This window comes from Gobio gobio (genome assembly GCF_949357685.1).
Source record: "Gobio gobio genome assembly, chromosome: 13".
In the NCBI taxonomy this organism is placed as follows: domain Eukaryota; kingdom Metazoa; phylum Chordata; class Actinopteri; order Cypriniformes; family Gobionidae; genus Gobio; species Gobio gobio.
Window position 1 is genome coordinate 43,080,087 of NC_137106.1, and position 21,646 is coordinate 43,101,732.

The 21,646-nt window shown below is 37.1% G+C and overlaps 1 protein-coding gene across 2 annotated transcripts in view; it reads right to left on the bottom strand.

Moving 5' to 3' along the window:
- Positions 1–20,460, bottom strand: part of scaf8 (SR-related CTD-associated factor 8) — a 62,381-nt gene extending 41,921 nt beyond the window's left edge. Inside the window, exons 1-3 of one of the 2 annotated variants that reach the window (XM_079833381.1) lie at positions 20,270–20,457; positions 19,038–19,121; positions 4,789–4,883 (exon numbers count right to left, since the gene is read on the bottom strand). Coding sequence is in view for 1 of the 2 variants with exons in the window: in XM_079833380.1 (XP_079689506.1) it covers positions 19,038–19,121; positions 20,270–20,299 (114 nt within the window). In the remaining variant the exon portion in view is untranslated. Of the gene's footprint in view, positions 1–4,788; positions 4,884–19,037; positions 19,122–20,269 lie in introns of both variants that reach the window. The other variant, XM_079833380.1, reaches the window with a different exon arrangement.
- Between the last annotated feature and the right edge of the window lie 1,186 nt (positions 20,461–21,646).

Sequence of the window (21,646 nt, forward strand, 5' to 3'; positions counted from 1 at the left end):
CTTTAATGTTAACCCCTAGGAGTCTGAGCTGTTTTGGGGCCCTTTAGAAGTTTTGACATGCTCTGACATTTGTGTTTTTTTCAGTTGCTTATAAACACATTAATGGCAAAAGTGTAATTACACTGTATTCAGCACAAACTGGGCTACCATAATATGTGAGCAACATGTATGTACATGCTTGTATTTTTGAGAGAATAATGTTTATGCATAATTTTTTTTTCAAATTAAGGCTTCAAAACACACAACAGATATGTGTTCACAAGCCCTTTGATTATTGGGTGTTTTTGTTTAGAGTTTTTGCTTTAAACTGATGTGAGAATCATTGAGCCTACTCATTCACATAAAACAATATAGTCATTAGGGCTGGGCGATATATCGCATGACATTGTTAGGCGCATCTCGTCAGTAAAGCCGGTTCCTTGATTAGTAGTAAATCGCCCTCACCTGCTTTCAGATAGAGCGGCATTTACTACACAGAGCAGTAGTTCACTGACAAGCTGAGCCATATCGCCTTAATTATCGCAGGTGATACGTCCGTGATAATTAAGGCGATATGGCTCAGCTTGTCAGTGAACTACGGCTCTGTGTAGTAAATGCCGCTCCATCTGAAAGCAGGTGATGGTGATTTACTACTAATCAAGGAAACGGCTTTACTGACGAGATGCGCCTAACAATGTCATGCGATATATCGCCCAGCCCTAATAGTCATTTACATTTTGTAAAACACTTTTTCTTTACTCAGGCCTTATGCGAGTAGGCGTGGACGAACCATGAATAATAATGTAATCACTCCTGAGAAACAAAGACCTGCATAATAATGAGCTGCATAATAAATGAGCTTTAGGTAGGCCTACTAGATTTTAGGTTTACTAGATAAGTACAGTAACAGAAAAAAAAAAGTTTTCTGGGGGGAAAATCTAAATGTTTTTTACTTAAAGTTTTTACTTAAAGCAAGCTAAATTATCTGCAAAAAAAAAGAAACAAGATTTCAATCAGAAATGTTTTTGAAAGAAGAGCTAAAAAAAAAAAGTATACATTTTTTAATTGATTTCAGGGCTCCAGACTGGGACAAAATGGTTGCATTTTGGGACCTTTTTTCCTGCTAGTGCGACTACATTTTGTTAGCGGTTGCACTGGGCGACCACCATGGTGCCCAACTAATAAGAGCTGCCATTTCTGTTACAAGAGAAACATCAAACGGCAAACAAAATGGAAGCGGAACGGAACCGCTCTACTAGATTGAGCTGCACTGGGCAGAGCGTTTATCAGCTCAATCTCAATTACGATCTCAATTGCGCGACTGTTTACTACACAGCACTGAAAGATCCAGCGAAAAAGCATTTGAATTTGCCACTGAATTAATAACCTTGCTACTGCAAGATCTAGTGGGAAACACAAGACATATGCTTCCTTTAAGATTCGTCGAGGGTTTTAGAACAGAAAACAAAGTGCTGTTAGAAACTTCTCTTAACACTGTTATCTGTGTGTCTCTGCGACGTCTGTCAGTGGAGCGCATTTCTCACCCAATATCATCCACATAATGTTATTGTTTTTCTCAACATTATAATGTGAAACAATATAAACACGACAACCATGTACCGACTTGAGTGTATATGTACGTTCTGCAAGATAACAGGCGCGTACTCTGCTTTATTAGCGTTTTTTTCCGCTCGCGCTGCTTGAGCTTATTATGCTTTTGTTCTTTAGGCCTATATTTTTTGTTTACACGTATTGTTTAATGTTTTAAACTGAAAGAAAACCTTAAAATATGACGTATGACGGTTGTTGTGTATATTGCCTAATCGTAAGCTTGTTCAGAAATGGTGACGAACTTTAACAAAAAAAACTCTTTCACAAAACAGTCGACAAGACAAAAGTTCAAATAAGTGAGCAAGTGACAAATATCGGTATCAGAATCGGCAATAGTTGTTTGTAGGGGTGTGACGAGGGGTGTGATATTTCTTGTCGAGGTGAAAAGCTGTCATGATATCAGCATGACTAAGTTGAGTTTATGGTAGGGATGTGACGGTGAGGAAATTTTCCCACTGGTTAATCAACGTGTGACAACACCGGTAATACCGGTATCACCATCGGGGGCTTTTAGATCACTAATTCTAAACCGAAAGTAAAATGTGCACGGCCGCTCAGGCATTCATAACAGAGCGAAGCAAAGCAAGTGTTTTCAAATAATTCCTATGGAAGTTGACCATCCATAGGAATGAACTGAAAACGTGACAGTGGACATGCACCGTGAATTTTCTTAAATGAAAAACACAACAACAAAACAGTACAAATGACAAACTCACTTAAATAGGCGCTTTTACATTTAGCTTTGAAACCAAATCTTCCACGATCATCTTGCTCTTCGCTCTCGTGATAAATGAGATCTGACTCCTGCTGCTGGTCTGTGCTGCGACTCTTGTTCAGCTCACTTTATTAAGCAGACACGTTCAGTTTTTATTTGTAGTGTCTATTCCCTAATTGAAATAAATTATTACTTTAAAAAAATTTTTTTAACGATGGTGGGGGGCAGTGTCGCAGTGAGCAAGTGACGTAACTGGTGTTTTGTGCCTGGACACCAGTAACTATCGCAGTAAACACTAGTTTATGGCAAAACCTTTTCCTGTGCCTGCATTATATTGTTCTGTCTTTTGCAGTCACAATTCCTTGTTTTCTAAGGCCACACAATTAGGGCTGCCATTAACGATTATTTTGGTAATTGAGTAAACGGTTGATTATTTTGATGATCTGGAAAAAAAAAAACGAATCATTTAAAATGATTTAAAATAAATATATAATGGCAATGACGCAATCATTTTTGTTTCAAATAAAGCATCAAAAGCAAGTAATCATATGGTTTTATAGAACAACTACGTATAAACAATCATCTTATGTACATTTTTACATAAATGCCTGCAGAGGGCACCAACAGCCTGTATTTTTCACAGCCTTTACACCAGATCAAATCTTTCTTTAGTATTGGCCAATATGTTTAAACTTAATATGGACAAAAATTTATTAAATTGTTATTTAAAATTTGTGATGAACACAAACGTATTCAAACGAGCTTGCCTATAGGCTAAACACATAATGCTTGCATACATGCCGTCGCCGTGTTCACCGACTTGCCTTTTTGGGGTTTGAGAGGAGATGGTGGTGGCATAGTTTCAAAACAATTTCAAATCCATTTTATGGTTTCGTTCTCTGGCCACCAGATGCTGTTGCAAATATATATATATATATATATATATATGTATATGTATATATATGTATATGATATGTATATGATATGTAGGTAAAGGTCTTACGTTATGGTTTTGCATAAAAGGGCTTTATCTGGCTGAAGTTTATTGCGGTTTCACATGTTACTTTCTCCCGGATCTCTGTTAGATCACAACACTGGAGTAGAGAGCGCTATAATTGTTCTTCACATGCACAGTAACTGAAATTTAAAAGAAAAGGCTCAGTAAACTATTGTGTGTGTTTGTCTATATATAATGTATCATATAGCTTTCTATATATATATATATATATATATCTATCTATCTATCTATCTATCTATCTATCTATCTATCTATCTATATATATATATATAGAAAGCTATATGATACATTATATATAGACAAACACACACAATAGTTTACTGAGCCTTTTCTTTTAAATTTCAGTTACTGTGCATGTGAAGAACAATTATAGCGCTCTCTACTCCAGTGTTGTGATCTAACAGAGATCCGGGAGAAAGTAACATGTGAAACCGCAATAAACTTCAGCCAGATAAAGCCCTTTTATGCAAAACCATAACGTAAGACCTTTACCTACATATCAAGTATAATAATAGGAACATTGAATCATCTTGGAAAGTTTCATCGGGTTGACTGTCATAACCGAACGCGACACACAGTTTGAAAGCTGAATGGAGAATGACTGACAGCCGCAGCAGAGGGAAGCATTCACGTGAACCTGAATTTAAATGACTTAGAAATATTCATCTGAACCTCAAATTAAACTATGGAATGGCTTCAGAAAACTTGGAATATAGTGCATGAAAACCTTATAAAGTACCATAAAGTTTTTGTGCCTTTTGCATGGTATAATAACACAGAATAATATACAGACAATATCGGATTTGGATCAGTCTCGTCTGGCCAATACCTGATTCAGCAAAAAAATGGCAGCATCGGAGCGATACCAATACCGAGTATCGGATCGGCGCACCCCTAAACCATAGGATTACTTTCAGTAAAATAAGAGGCTATTTTTCCAGTCATATATTTTGTCATTGAAGATTTCTTAAAAATAGCATTAAAATATGGTCTCGTCTTGTTCTCGTGAACCCAGTATTGTGCATTCAGAAAAGGGTTAATTCTTCAAACTTGATGTTCATTATGACAACCAACACTTCTTCCTCAGACTTCCTCAGACATCCCACATTCAATCTCACTTGGTCAAACGCAAAATAGAAGCCTAATCTATCTTAAATGAAAGCATCAAATCTCTGAACAAATTCAAGTTAAGACCTTTCCAGACAAACTTGTTACACAGAAGTTGTCATAACATCAAGAAGAGACCGTAAGACTAACACCTTCAGGCATAAAACTTAGCACTTCCATTCAAAATACTCTACAAACGGCTAAATTGGTCTAAATCCGCAATGCATAAATCACTCAAGCAGTGAACCCTGGGAACCATAAGGGCCCCCTGACACTCCTAACACTATATTTAAGAGCGTTTTGAGTCATTTCTCATGTGGCTTTTTCCATCCTCCGTTTGAAACAGCCCATCTCCTACCTAAGCTGGTTAGGGGTTCCCTTATCTCTTTGAAACTCTCTCTCGCCCCATCCTCCTGCTTCACTTTCAGTGCTTTGGGGGAGCTGGGAGAGCTGCTGAGGGAAGGGGAAAGAGGTGTTATTCACAGAAAAACAAACAATACATTAGGAGTTCAATATACCAAGTATGCAACAACGACAATGTGCCAGAAACACCAACAAATTCCATGATGAGTTAGAGAAAATACCGCAGTTAGAAACCTGATACACATAACCTGTAAATGGCCTGAGCTTGTGCCATGATTACGCTTTTGGAAAACGTAAAAGAGAACATTTAAATAAAGTACTTGAGTGGTACATCCTATTTTGTATATTGTGTGCTCCAAATCAGCTACCATTGTGTTGTTACTTTAGAAATTTGATATCTGAATTGTTCCAAGCTGATGGTTTTTATTACTTATGCTTTTCTCCACTTATGTCATATACCTCAAAGAAGAACCATTAAACATACAGGACCAAATAGATGCTAAAACACAAATATATTTACTGTTATTTTGGGTTTACTGCTGCCTTTGCCACCAAAAAAAGATTTTAAAGCATTTAAAAGACGAGTCAAAAGTGGTCAGCCGAGACACTGCCGTTTCCACCTGGCATTGATATATCTTATTAAGTCACACCCAACATTATTTTTGCGGAAGGGACCAAGTAGGGGTGGACAATATACTGGTAGAAATGTGTCAACCGATACAGATTTTGGACTACCGTTTGCATGAGTTAAGCATTGCCGTTTAAAAACCAATCCTTTTAAACAGTTGAAAAGCAATTTCTCAGCATGCGCAATTGAGAGATGGTTTCTGAGCAAGTCGCGTGCACATGAAGCCACTGCTCAGAGCATGTGAGTACTGAACGGAGTTCTTTTTGTCACCTAATTGGGCTTCAATGGTTAAATACACATAATTGTGCGTCAAAATGCTCATCTTTGCAAATCTCCTAGTTGTAAACAATCATTTATGTCTTAAGTGAACGTGAACAGTTGAGAAAGAAAGCATATGTAACAGTATATTGGACCTGTGCACTCGGTCTTAAAGTGAAAGCAGCCTAATAAACCTTTCATTAATGTTAATCAAAAAAAAAAAAGAGAATCTCTCAATGATCTTGATTGAATCACTTTTGTCTCACTTTAGTATGAACAAATGTATATTAAATTTACACAGTGAAGAGATGCAGAGTTCTGTACATTTGATTACTTTATAAAATATGTAGGTAAGTATTTCTTATTTCTAGTGCTTGAAGTTTTTTAATTAGGTCTATTTCTTTGTTGTATTGTAGTATGCTGTCCTATTGCTTGTAATTTGTTTCTTTGTTCTTATTTTATCACTGGCTGTTTACTTGTATTCAGTTATCTTGAGTTTCTTTTCTTTTCTTTTTTTACATAGGCTAGGATTAGTTTTTGATATTAAAATTGGTGACAAGAATTATAAAATTTCTAAATCACATCAAAAATTTACAATGAAAATGTATTTAAAACAAAATTAATTATTGTGATATACATCTTTATCATGAAATAAAATTACTTGTATCGTGATATACTTGTATCGTATCGCCCGCCCCTAGGTCCAAGTGTCACACTAATGGACAAAAAAAATGAGACCAAGGCGTTTCATCTCCATTTCTTATTTGCCAGAGACATCAATTTCAATGCATGTTTTGGTGTGGTGCACTTCCTCATAACATCCCATAATGATTACATTAGTTGAGTGGGGGGAGGAGGTGACAATACAAAGGCAATGCAGTCACAGTTTTTTTTTAACTACATTTGTATGGGTTTCAATGGTATAATCACTAAAGTTTCTACTTTTATTTAGCGCTGACCACTTGTGATGGGATTACCAAAAACACTTTACCAGGTAGAAACGAGGCCTTTGACTTTTTTGGGTGCAGGGGGGAGGCACTAAAACCATCCTTTCATTATTTCATGTCACAATACACTCAACTACACTGTTTCCACAATATATGGAACTCTACACACAAAAACCTGGAATACCGAACACATAAAGGTACCACTTCACATGCTCTTTTACACGCGGCCTTGTTACAGCTATTATACAAATCATATAACAATCAGAATAATTTTTCCATACATATCAGCATCATTACCCATTTAAAATCACCTTATCAACACGCCAAAAATAAAATGCATGTGCACTCACAGCCAAGACTGATACAACAGCATTTTTAAAATGAATAATTAACTAAAATGCTACTTTCCGTACAAAGTAAATATGTAGTGTGAAACCTGTGGGAATTACTAAAATTATGCATAATACAAGAGCTCAGCCATCTTGTAGGACATCTCAATTCTCTAATTGCATCGCGAGGAGGCGAGGATCGAGGAGTGAGGACGCTTCCTGAGGAGTCATGAGCGAGGATACATGGGTGTATCCTTTGAGAAGGTGTTTTATCGACTTAAGGCCTTTGCACACTGAGTCCGAAATTTTCGCATGCGTTTTTTCGTATTCGTGATCCGAAAAATTTGTCACGCACAGAGAGCTTGCACACTGAGTCCGATGCGTATTAATGAATGCGTTACGAAAAAAAAAACGCAAAACACAAAATGCCGTCTTCCACCTCCTTATCAAGGAGCTGCGGGATTATCCAGACCGATTCAAAGTTTACTTTAGAAAATCAGTGGCTCCGTTCGATGCTTTGCTAGCGATACTGGAGCCACATATTAAAAAGAAGACCACCAATCTCCGTGAATCAATTGATCCTGAACAGAGACTGGCAGTAGGCTATGTCTACGGTATGGATCCGCACGCACGCGCACACACGGTTTACAGGGACTTGGTGTGCTATAATTATATCTGTGATATAATAATATTAGTAGTATTTTTGATACAATAATATTCGTATATATAATTGTAGGTATCTGAGGAGCACTGGCGATTCATTCACCACCATTGCCAGCAGTTTTAGGTTGGGCATCAGCACTGTATATAGATGGGAAAACGGATGGGAAAAACGCAGAAAATCGAACCTGTTCCGATTTTTTTTTTGACGGACGAAAGTTTCAGAGGCAGTGTGCAAGCGTGATTGACATAACGTGAGGTCAAATTAATTTTTTGACGTGCGAAAATGTATTCTCCTCCCCCTTCACATCTTGCCACAGTTTATTGACACATGCTTGTGTGTGTATTTATATATAAATAATAATTAACAGAGTAGACACACATATATTATGTAAACACAAACTTTTATTTTGGATGCGATTAATCTTTTGACAGCCCTAATTTTTATGTGATTGGCCAATTGGTTATAGTTTGATTGTAGCCTTATTGTTTCAGTTATGTATTGAATTTAATACATTTCTTTAATATTTAAAAGGTGTTCACTGTAATCTTAAACTGAAAAATTACAATTTACAAAGGATTAAAATTCATCAATTATTTAACTCTTTCTCTGCCAAACACAGAATTTTCTGGGTTTCCGTGTTTTCACTGTTATAAGCTAGGGGGCGCTATTATGCCTCTTCTGAATGAGTACAGAATCTCCTAAACAAAACAAAGGCGAAGAAGACGATTGTATGTAAGCAGATGCATATGTAAAATAACGTGATCATCAACATTAAACATCATATAAATCAAAACAGCCTAATGTTACTGATTTAAATTTCGACCCAGAACGAGTGGCAGGCAACTTTTTTTTTTTTAAACGCTGGTGGGGAAGGAGTTCATTAATGAAGCACAAAAAATGTAAGACAATGAATGACCATCATTAATCGGCATAACCGCAATCATTTTTTAGACACATTTCATAAATGGTGACAGGCCTAGCAAATGCATCCACAATTTAAAATGCCTCTGTTCATACAGTTTTTTTGATTGATTTAGATTGATGCCAAGGCTTTTTCGGTTGGGTAGAATCTGCGTTTTCTGACCCAGTTCATTTGCTGGCTTCCATGAAGGCAATACGCTTTGTTTTCCCCCAACTGGCAACCCAAGGTGGCAAAATACTATTGGGTAAACTGACAGTGGGTCACACAGACCAAAATATAAACAATTTCAAAAATGGAAAGCACATATCAAAGTAGAATAAATGGCTAAAAGGTATTTTTCACTATTTACAACAGAATCTGCATTTTCATGGGTTTAGATAAAATATTTTAGTTAAAAGGGATGATAAATAAAACTGTGCATTAGTGTTGTAGTACTCGAGATTGGTCTTGGTCTCGAGACCGGTCTCGAGACCACTTTTTAAAGGTCTTGGTCTCGTCTCGGAATCGACTGCATTTTTACTCGGTCTCGTCTCGGTCTCGGACTCAGAGGACTCGGGATTTAATTTCAAGACCGGTCAAGACCACAACTGAGAGCATATCACGAAATTATTTGTTAACATCATTACTGTGATGATTAGACAAAAAACTTCAGACCAAAAGCTTGACTCGTGTCTAATTTTAAATACTTTTAGTTTTCCCTCCCCTCCCTGCGCTGCGCCGCGCCGCGCCGCCAACCCCCACATCGCATCACACACACACTCCACACGTGAATGCTTGAGACAGGAGAGCAAGCTGTGCCGTCACCGTGACCGTGGCTGTTGGAGAGATGTCAGCCAAATCTTCTGTTATACAATTTGGCTACCTAAACCACAAAGAGTTCATCTGCAAAAATGCATCCAAAAGAAAACATACAGCAGTGTGTAAGTTCTGCAACGCGACGCTTACTGAGACGGCTGGGACCACGTCAAACTTCTATCGACATTTGCACTAATATGCATTAATTCATACTTAACTAATGCACAGATAATCATGAGTTAATGTATTACTAATGGTGAACTAACCCATTTATTAATGATTACTGCATCAGCAACTAATGAAGATTCAGCATGATTAATATATTAAGTAATCATTAAATTGTTATTAGTAAATGTGTCAATGTATTAATTCCTTAATAACATATTATATGAACTAATAATGTAAAGCAACGTGTTAATTACCTCAATGGGTCAAAGCCATGCATTTCAACTTCCAGTTGTCTGCTTTAATGAATCATTAGCTAATGATTTACAAAGGTATCATTGTGTTATGACTTTACTTGTTGGGGCACATGACTATTAACTAATTCATAATTAATTCAAAACCCATAACCACAAGTAAATATTACTTAATCAATTAGTAAATAGCCATGTACCTCAACAAGTCATAACATAATGACACATTTGTAAATCATTAGCTAATGATTAATTAAAGCAGACAACTGGAAGTTGAAATGCGTGGCTTTGACCCGTTGTGGTAATTAATTTAAATGATTAGTTAGTATAATATGTTATTAAGGAATTAATACGTTATGATATATTTAACTGATAACAATTTAATGATGACTTAATCTATTAATCATGTAGAATCTTCATTAGTTGCTGATGCAGTGATCATTAATAAATGGGTTAGTTCACCATTAGTAATACATTAACTCATGATTATCTGTGCATTAATTAAGGATGAATTAATGCATACTAGTGCACCCGTATTGTAAAGTTTTACCCACTTTTCCCATTGATCAGATTTTATTTAATTTTTCTCATTAACTACAGCTTTATGTTTTGTCCTTGGTGGCAAGCTTGTTAGAAGTGTTTTGCCACGGCAGTTCATTCAGGTCTGGCATATAATGTCATCAATGTTTGAGGTTCTCCCAATTACAATTTTTGTAATTTTTTTGGCCAAAATGCCTGCATCGTGTTAGGTGGATGGCAAACCATTGAAAAGGGGTTCTGAATAAATGGTTAAGTTCATTTCAGCTCTTAAGTGTTTATTCGCATTTATTTGCTTATAGAAGAAAAAGATAAATTCCCACATATCAGCAATGCCTGTTGATTATTTTATCAAAACTTCTCTCTTACACACCCACACACACGAGAGAAGTGCCAATCGTATGCATATTCCACATTTTATCAGAAGTGTGTCATGCAATGTGGGGATTTGCACTGGTCTTGGTCTTGACTCGGTCTCGGCCTGTCTTGGTCTTGGTCTTGACTCGGTCTCGGCCTGTCTTGGTCTTGGTCTTGACTCGGTCTCGGCCTGTCTTGGTCTTGGTCTTGACTTGGTCTCGACCCTTCAAAGTCTTGGTCTTGTCTTGGTCTCGGTTTAGGTGGTCTTGACTACAACACTACTGTGCATTAAAACCACTCCATCCTGGAAAAAACATAATAAAGTATCAAAGTAATCATATAAGTTTTATTGAACAAACGCTGATAAAATACACAATGTAAAATGAATAATATAAAAGTAATATAAATAAACATTATACAATATACATTACAACAAATGCCTGCAGAGAGTGGCAACGATCTGGTGATTATTGTTGTTACACTACGGCATGATCAAATCCTCTTTAATATTGGCCAAACAACATTTAAATAAAATGTCCACTTAATCTTTAATATTTGGCCAAATCTTTACGATAGAAATGCTACAGTCACTGTAAATTCTTGAACAAGAACATGTAGACCTCAAAACATGTAAACTTGAGCGAGTGCTTAAACTTTTATTTTGAAATCTCAATGAACAACAATTTGCATATTTAGAAACCTACATGTACTCTCCTGTGTAGGGCGCAGATTAACAAATGACTTGCGTTACAAATCTTGTGAAATGGCGTACACTGCGTTTCCAGACTACCCAAAGTCACAGCATATGCAGAGATAGAGTTTGAGATGCGCTCCACGTATGTAAATAACAGTGCAACTATGAAACACAAACCGCGTCAGACTTTATGCGTGCCCAAATGCATGTTATTGGAAACCCATACAAACGGCACAGTGTTTCCCCTACCATTGTTTTGGGGGGGCGCCCCGCCCTCCCAAAACGACCCCCCGCCCCCCTTGAATGAATGACAAAAAATATTTGTCATTACAGTCGACAATAAGAATTGCCCGATGGTCCAGTGCCAGCGTGAAAGACACTCAGGCCAGGGCTGCATCTTCACGGAAACTGATTATTTGCGCATTTTTAAGCCTTGCCAATTTAAATATTCAAGAGCTCATAGACGAGAAAGTGTCTCTCAGTTTGATACTCGCGAAGCGCAGCAACACAACACAACACACACACACACACACACGCACGGCCACGCGTCTCACAGCGCGCGAATATTCACACAAAATTATATCAAAATGACTGTCTTGTTGAGTATCATCGTAAACATAGTTGGTTAAGTCTTTTAAATGAACGTAAACATGAAATTTGCCAGTCACCGCCAGCATTTATGGTCATTTTCACAAGTTTGAATGGTCCACAGAATATCTAAACATGCAATATATCAAAAGAAAGAACAGACCCACTGTTTTATTCCAGCTTCATATATTATTTTTTAATCAACACTTGAATGTTGCAAGTTTCATGAAAAAGCAACATTTTGAGCATAAAGCTGAAAAAAAATCACGTTTTTGTAAAAGACTAACGTTACGTCCGAACGATGAACAAAACACAGATGTTGTAGATTGAGTCCATCAACAGCCCAAAGCTTGACAGTCCTATAACTCGTCCTGGGTTGACATTTCATTCAATAACATTAGGCAGTTGTGATTTATATGCTGTTTAATGGTGATGATCGCGTTATTTTACATATGCATCTGCTTACACATGATATCGCACGTTGCTTCTTCGGCTGTGTTTTGATCAGGAGATTCTGTTCTCGTGCAGGAAATGCGCTACAGCGCCCCCTACCGCATAACAGTGAACACACATGGAAAGCCGGAAAATATCGTCATTGGCTATATAAATATTGAGATAACAAAAGACAAAAAAAAAAAATTCACTCACTGCTCTTGACTGAATAACTTTTAATAAGGGTTCATCTGTATTTATATGCAGTGACATATAATTTTATGCAGACTATGCAGTGATATTTTACATTTGATTACTATTTTTGTACCTGACAATCTAGTTTAGACCTACATGAAAATAACTGTTTATTTCATTTGTATATGTTTGTTCTGCTGTATTTATTTGTGCTTTTGCTCATAATTTGGTTATTTGTTCTTATTTTATTACTGATGGTCTTTAACAATGTAAAAAAATTATATGAGTTAGGATATTAGTTTTTAGAGTCATAACCTTATTTATTAAGCTTATATGGCTAAAAAACAATACTAGGCCTATTTTATTTTATTTGTCGTTTTTTCTGTGGTGGGGTCAGTGAAAATTCTGGCAGGGCAAGTAAAAATTTGAACCCCTGAAAAAAATCCTTAGCATTGAGCCCTGAAAATATTCAAACTCAAATTAAAGTACTACGCAAATAGGGCTACCGCATTGAAGGAATTTCTCTTGCAGTGATTTTGAGAGGCTCAATAAATCAATTTTTTTTTCTTTATGTTTTACTCTCCGCCATCTCTGATGTAATAATCAGCCTGGTTTTCATTACATTAGCACTATTTTAGAATGTTGGTTTGAATTAATTAATTTACTGGATCATTGGACTGAAAACTTTCCTGGAGTTTAGCGCCTTAAATGATCTGATTGCAAACAGCGAAGCAAAATCGGGTTAAAGGGTAAGAACAGAAATTTCAGTCTACCTGGGAAATATACACTATATTGCCAAAAGTATTGGGACACCCCTCCAAATCATTGAATTCAGGTGTTTCAATCACTTCCATGGCCACAGGTGTATAAAATCAAGCACCTAAGCATGCAGACGGTTCTACAAACATTTGTGAAAGAATGGGTTGCTCTCAGAAGCTCAGTAAATTCAAGCATGGTGCCGTGATCGGTTGCCACCTGTGCAATAAGTCCATTCGATAAATTTCCTCACTACTAAATATTCTATGGTCAACTGTTAGTGGCATTATAACAAAAAAATGGAAGCAATTGGGAACAACAGCAACTCAGTCACGAAGTGGTAGGCCACGTAAAATCAGAGCGGGGTCAGCGCATGCTGAGGTGCACAGTGCGCAGAACTTTTTGCAGAGTCAATAGCTACAGACCTCCAAACTTCATGTGGTCTTCAGAATAGCTCAAGAACAGTATGTAGAGCTTCATGGAATGGGTTTCCATGGCCGAGCAGCTGCATCCAAGCCTTACATCACCAAGTGCAATGCAAAGCGTCGGATGCAGTGGTGTAAAGCACGCCACTGGACTCTAGAGCAGTGGAGACGTGTTCTCTGGAGTGACCAATCACACTTCTCTGTCTGGCAATCCGATGGATGAGTCTGGGTTTGGCGGTTGCCAGGAGAATGGTACTTGCCTGACTGCACTGTGCCAAATGTAAAGTTGGGTGGAGGGGGGATTATGGTGTGGGGTTGTTTTTCAGGGGTTGGGCTTGGCCCCTTAGTTCCAGTGAAAGGAACTCTTAATGCTTCAGCACACCAAGACATTTTGGACAATTTCATGCTCCCAACTTCGTGGGAACAGTTTGGGGATGGCCCCTTCCTGTTCCAAATTGACTGCCAACCAGTGCACAAAGCAAGGTCCATAAAGACATGGATGAGCGCATTTGGTGTGGAGGAACTTGACTGGCCTGCAACAGAGTCCTGACCTCAACCCGATAGAACACCTTTGGGATTAATTAGAGCAGAGACTGCGATGCAAGCCAGGCCTTCTCGTCCAACATCAGTGCCTGACCTCACAAATCCACTTCTAGAAGAATATTCTGACCAAAGTTCATGTCCATGTAAAGGCAGGCGTCCCAAAACTATATAAAATTGTATAATTATCAAAAGGGGTAATGTAATAAAGGCCATTTCACATTTTGCATGTTCTTTACCTTACAGTAGAGGGCTGCATTGGGATTGAGTCCCGCGGGACCCAACGTAAATCTCGCGGGAGCGGGCGGTTTGAATTTTGCTGCGGGCGGGAATGGGCGGCTAAAAAAAACACAGCGGGAATCGGCGGGATAGGGAGGTTGCCTAACGACATGATGGAGAAGATGTCAATAGATGATGTAGAAAAGAACCTCAAACGAGGTATTTACAGCACAAAAGCTAAGCAAGGAAAGTCTGACATTTGGAGAAGTTTCTCAATTGTTTTGGTAGGCAAAATCATGCGGTATAACGTTATATGTATCCACATATTGCGCAGCTGGCAAATACATAGCTACTTGATCATACCTCACCAAAAACGCTCAGCACTCCCTGCAGGTCAAGTTGACTGTTTGGTGTTTTTGACAAACAATACATAGAAGTTTAGTGAGTGGAAATGGATTGTTTCTAAATGTCCGTTTGCTATTTTGTGTTCACATTACGTTCTGTTGAAGCATGTTTTCTCAGGTTTCCTTTCAGTCGGTCACGTTCGACGGAATTGGGATCTGTTTTTTGTTTCTCAATCTGGTTTTCTGTTTTCTGTTTTGCAAAGCAGTCTATTTTTATGTGCAAAGTTTTTGATAAAAACGAAATTATATTTGAATGTATTTGTCTTTTTTTTTTTTTACATGCAGGCCAGGGAAACGAAACAAACAACCCCATGAATCTCTTTAATAATATCAATACAAATACGTGTTTTTTTTCCCCTGCGGGACGGGAGAAGACACAAAATCAATGCATCTCTATTATTGTACGGGAATAAATTCTCGGAGTTTTGCGGGTGCGGGCGGGAGTGTAACACATACGTTGCGGGAGCGGGCGGGAGTGTAACACATACGTTGCGGGAGCGGGCGGTAATGGTCAGAAATTCGGCGGGTGCGGGCGGGAGCGGGATGAAGAAAACAGTCCCGCGCAGGGCTCTACCTTACAGCTCCACCTAATAAGCCTGTAGGTGGCACAGGCCACTGTAGGTGGAACTTCATTTAACCAACCATGATAGCTTCATCACATGGCATCAAAACAAAATGCATGGTTTTGGTGAGCACTTTGTAATCAGTCTTCACATTAGATTTTTCTAAGGAGACAATTCAGTTGCAAATGAGATGAACCACAGATCCAGATCGCTGCATAAATGCAAATTCGTACAGACGGACAGCAAAGAACGATACTCGTTGACATAGTGTACAATGATAACAGACCTTGGAATGTGGTTTCAAACTGATCACATTATGAAAACTGGTAAAACCTTAAAAAGCTTCAAAAAGTACAACTCCTAATATTAATTCCAATGACTCCAAATGTTGTTATTTTTTTATATCCTGACAACTAATCTGAACAAGACAAAGCATTTATCTCAGACACGCTTTACTTAAAATGCTTCTGACAAGAGTCAACAGCATTAACACATATCTTTCAAAATAAAAGTCTTGCATCAGAAAAACAATTGGAATTACATTTGTTGTAGTTTCTTTAACACATTTACACATTCCGCTACCCCCTCAAAACGGTCTTACGCCCCACCAGAAACACTGCTTTATTGTTCTGTGGCTAAACATGCAGCTGTATTTTAATAAGGAACAGTTTAAAATTGTACACCGATTAGATTTTTTACTAATTTTGTGCTAATTCAAGTCACATTTTTTCAAACTAAATTTGCTCCAATGATATGCATTTTAAACAATTGTTTAAAAAAAAAAATATGCACTGACAGATGTTCTCAGTGCACAGCACACAGACCCGACGAATCTTACCCGACGCTTCGTGTACCCCCAAGTTGTAAGTCGCTTTGGATAAAAGCGTCTGCTAAATGCATAAATGTAAATCTAGCCATGAGGTTGCGAATTGCAACAGCCCACCACTCACCACTCCCTTTCTAAGCACAAAGAGAAGCTACAGTGGTCGTCTGAGACAGCAGGGAGTAGCTAGCTCTCTGTAGAGCGGTTTGTCCATTTAGGGCTACTGTAGAAACATGACGACGCAAAATCGTGACTTCACTGTAAGGGGACTCGCGGTGTATGTAGATAGAAATGGCTAATTCTAATGGTGCGTTCACACCGGACGCGAATGACGCGATTCGCGTGAGTGATTTACATGTTAAGTCAATGCAAAGATGCAAATAGACATTCTGCGGTGCGATTCACGCGAATGACAGCGCGAATTGAGCGTTTGACACGTGGTTTGTGCGAATGGCCCCGCGTTAACCAATCAGGAGCTTCCTCTAGTAGTGACAACAATGAGGAGAATCTGTATATTAATATCTGGTTCAGACAATATGATTATCACTGTGATAACAGTAAATGACATGAAACACAACCCAGTCTATTTTTGTTAAATGCAGGTTTATGTATGATCAATAATACAAAAGTATAAGTAAAAGGTATAAGAAGCTATACATGAAAAAAAGCTAACAATTCAGTCGAACATTCAAACTCAGTGCTAGTCGGCTACAACTGTAACGTAAAGTTATAGCCTAAAAATAAAAAAGTAATGAAACTTCACTTTGCCCTCAGCCTAAACGATTTGCCAGGGAACAAATTATAGATCCATGAGACCAAAGATCGGCCGTTACATATACACAAGACGAATTATAGCTCGAGACACCACAGAGACAGAGCCAGCGGCAGACGTCAGAAGGACTAGCCGAGGAAAGGCTACTCTCGCCGGGGTTAACGAGCACTGAGCGCCGCTGATCCACTGGAGCTCACAACTCCTAAAACGCCAGATAAAATGTTCAAATAGGCACTCTTTTTATAAATAAACCACATATTTGAGCTTTAAACAACTACATTATCGCCTGAAAAAGTCTTAAAACTACATTTTGTCACACATTAACAGTAGATTAGTCATTATGTAAGGTCTCTATACACCACTCAAAACATGGTTATGTATATTGTAAATATTGTATTTCTATCAATAGATCCTCAAATACTACACACTGAACCTTTAACCATTAACTGACATAATAATGTTAAATTACAATTCACTTAACAGATTAACAAAATAAAAAAATACTGTGCGACAAGTAGTAGACTATATGCTGATTTCAGTTCTTTTTTGTGACACGCTCCAAAAGTTCACGGAAAGTAAACGGCTGAAAGTGCATCCTGTTTGTTTTCTTTATTTAACAAAAGCGCAATGTTTAATTTTTTATTGTGTGTACACACAAATAAAAGTAAACCCTTAACAGTTTCAAAGGATATGTTACTCTAATCTACCTATATGATCATAAATGACTGTATTTTTGTTTCTGCTGTTATAAGGAAACAATTCAAGTAATGAGCAAGGTTGTCTACATGAGCCCAACGCTGGTTTTCTGTTTCAGTTTCGCTTTAAATGAATTCGATTTGGCGTAACGTTTATTTAGGTACTTTTATTTTTCACTCTTGTTCGTTTCTGAATACTGTTAAAATCGGAGTGTGTGGAGTGTTCAATGTGAAGTGAAGGGAACTAAAACAGCCTATAGTCTTAAAATGACAGCAGCCTAGTGAACACGCTGTCCTTAAAGGGACAGATCACCTCTAAAATGATGTCATTATTTACTCACTCTAATATTGTTTCAAACCTGTATTAATTTCTCGATGACAATTTTAATTTTTGAGTGAACAATCCCTTTAATGTTAATACAACAAAAGACAGAGAAAATCACTCATTGCTCTTGACTGAAAAACTAATTCAGTAGCTTTAATAAGAATTATGTTTAATAAATAGTGAAGTCTATGTAGTGTCTTATTTTTACATTTATTCATTCAATTTCATACTTAAATGCTGCTGTACAGCTCTGAGCTGCCAGTGTAAATCTTAACATAGGCCTGCCTATATTTATTTTATATTTTACAATACACTAGGAATGTGTACAAGGGGTTTTTTTTTTTAAGTAAAGTTTTAAGTTTAAGTAAGGTTTTTCAATTCTTTTAAGTAAAATAAAGAAAGAGTATTGCAATAAAAATAGTCATTTTTCTCCTTAACCGCTTGCTGTTCCTGTCGCCTAAGAATAGAATAACAAAAAACTGATGTGACAAGCTATCAGAACCAAACCAAACACCGTGGTTAAAAACCGAGGTATGTATTGAACCGTGGACTAACTGTATTGTTGCATCCCTAGTATTTATTAACCATGCAGCAAGTGTTTTTAAAAAATCTTAAAAAAGGTCAAAATTCTTACTGTCAGTTAAAGATTAACCAGTTAATTATGATCTTCCATGGTTCAACAGTTATATAAATGAACGTTTGGGGGGCTTTGTTTGTATAGGCCTATATGTTCTTTAGGCAATGTTATAACCCAGAGTAAATATTCTCCATCTGGAAAGGTATATCATTTTTGTTTCATTCTAAAGCCAAAATTTACTGTTCTATTTATGTCCATGAATTATTTACTATTTGATAGCTTTAAGTCTTTTTGGAAATTAACACAATGCCTTTAATGGAATCAGTTGAGGGACTCCATGCAAAATTGCCTTTAATGTTATGTTACCTTTTTATTAAACTTACCTTTATAGCTTTAATTGCTGATTTTGTTATCTGGGTCATCTTTGCTTTGGAGATGGGTGGTTTGTATTCATTCAGTGAGTACAGCTGAAAAAAACAAAAAATATTGCAATTTAACATTCCTTATAATGCAAGTTATTAATTTAGTCTGTAATCAGCTGGATGCCTTTCATGTATATTTGTTTTATATTTACTATATTTGCAGTCAGTAAATTCACTGTTGTTGTTGTTGTTGTTTTTAAAACAAAATCTAACAAGAGCAAAATAAATATAGCATGCATTTATTTAAGCATGTTGCTATTATGTTGTTACTACAAGATGGATTACTGTAATACAGCACTTTTTTTGCAATAAAATCACATTGTCCTTTTTTTTGCAAATCTTTTTGCTTCATCACCAAACGTATGATTTACACTGCTAAACCATAAAACAAACAGCTCATTGGGTGATTATAATTCCCCATTTCAAATTCAGATAAACTGATCTATGAAAATTCACATGTAAAACACTATTTAATAAAGACATGATATCGCTGAAATAGTTCAGAGAAAATTAAGTATATCATAAAACTGAGATTAAAGCCGGTGTAGGGTATGGTCACTAGCACGGCTAATCGTCTGCTGCTAACTGTTAGCAATTCCTTTTTAAAAACAAAGACACTATCTCAAAACCCATTGAGACATCCTACAACATATCTGGGCATCACATGCCTTTTTGGGGGTTGCAGCATTTTTGTACTGAGTCAAAAAGCGACTGTTATGCAGAAAAACGCTGTTAGCTTGGGCCTATGATGCCCTAAACGTTGTCTAGGTAAACTGCTCATGAAGCGGAAACATTAGCCCTCATATAAACAGCACTTCCTTAAAAGGATTTAATATAATTAAGTTAAAAAATATAATAATAATACTACAGATAAGTAAATACATACAGATTACTTTTAGCTGCCGGGCTAACGTATTTGTTTATTATTATTTTTTCGGTCAACATGCTTTCCACTAAGGTGACGGAAAAAACGCCAAGCACTGCTCTCATCTGAAGTTACTGTATTTAACGTCACTCTTTCAGTTTTCAAAATGCACGCAAAGATTCAAACAGACCTATCAGACTTTTAACGATTAAACGTTGGAATTATGTAAGAAATACATGGCCTACACCATGAAACCGGCTTGATGACAACAGGGGCCTACATTCGCGTTTATCGAGTCTATATTCATATAAATTCATATCATACAAACCTCGCCGTTAAACACCTTGACGGCCTCCATTGTACGGATTTGAAATTGTTCTTTCAAACAGATAAAAACGTTACGCCTCTTCGTCCTTATAACCGGTCTGACGCATGCATGTCCTGAAGTTAGCGGTGGTCGAGATGGAGGAGGGCGCTAATATGGCTGACAACACGAAGACAAACACAGACCGAATCTTCTCTGAGTCGACTCCTCCAGAGAGATTCATTCAAGATTCAGCGGGTTGGGGAAATGAACAGTGGTATAATGGTATTTTTTAATAATTAAAAATAAAAATAAATTGAGTTTTTCAATAAACACACCACGAAACAGCTAAGCAATACATCAAAGTTCAAATTAACATAATAATAATTAAACATTTCTGAACATTGGCTCTCAGTCTTTATTCCCCTTTTTCTCATGGTTTCTAACATTGTAAGTAACGCAGTGTTACATCATGCCCCACCTGCTCAGCTGGGGTTTAACCCCGGCTCATGTCTTCTGCTGGTTAGATCAGCTTTAAAGAACTAGCTCAACTGTTAAATAACAGATATAAGATTACAATGATATCAGATTTGTCTGAGATGAAACAGAGATGAAAAATGTACTTCAGTAAGAAATTTGCTTTTGCTTTGGTTAAATAATTTTTTTCTCTATATTGATATGGCAACTAGTAAATACACTAAGTTTTTTCATGCTGGCATGTGTGGAAAGTTTTAAACCAAGTGTGTTACAAATGTGGCCCGTTCACGTTTATTAAATTAAAGTCACCATGAAATCAAAATGGGTTCTTATATTTATGAAATATTGCAGTGTTTATTATAAATTGTTTATCTCTGCACATCATTCATGTGCCCTCATATTCTTAATTCAAAGGAATTCCTTCCCCCTCTCAACAACATCTCTTCTCTTGTCTGATGATGTGTTCACTGGCTTGAGGGTGGGACAATAACCTCTCCCCTCCATGCAGCAACCTCCAATCAATTATCGGGGGACAAAGTCCCGCCTCGACCAGCTGTTTCCCTCGGATATAAGCCACAATAGGGAAGACAAGCTGATCACAACTTAAAAATTAAAATTTTTATATCAAATTCATGCTACATTTCAATACAAAAAATAAAACAAAAAGATAATTTGTATTCTTCAATGACTGGATTGGGCCCCCTGATCTAGCTAATGATTCCTATGGACATGTTAATAATGTTTTGAAATTAATAATGTCCCTAATTTTTTTATATTTAATAATCATTTTGATTAATCCTTTGAGGAAGCCTTTTACATGTTGCTACATGGAGCTTGTTTCAATTATCAGCTCCTGCACACCAGCTATATTTGCTCTGTTGTCTGTGTTTCTTTGTCACAAGCTGTTACACGCTGCGTGTTATC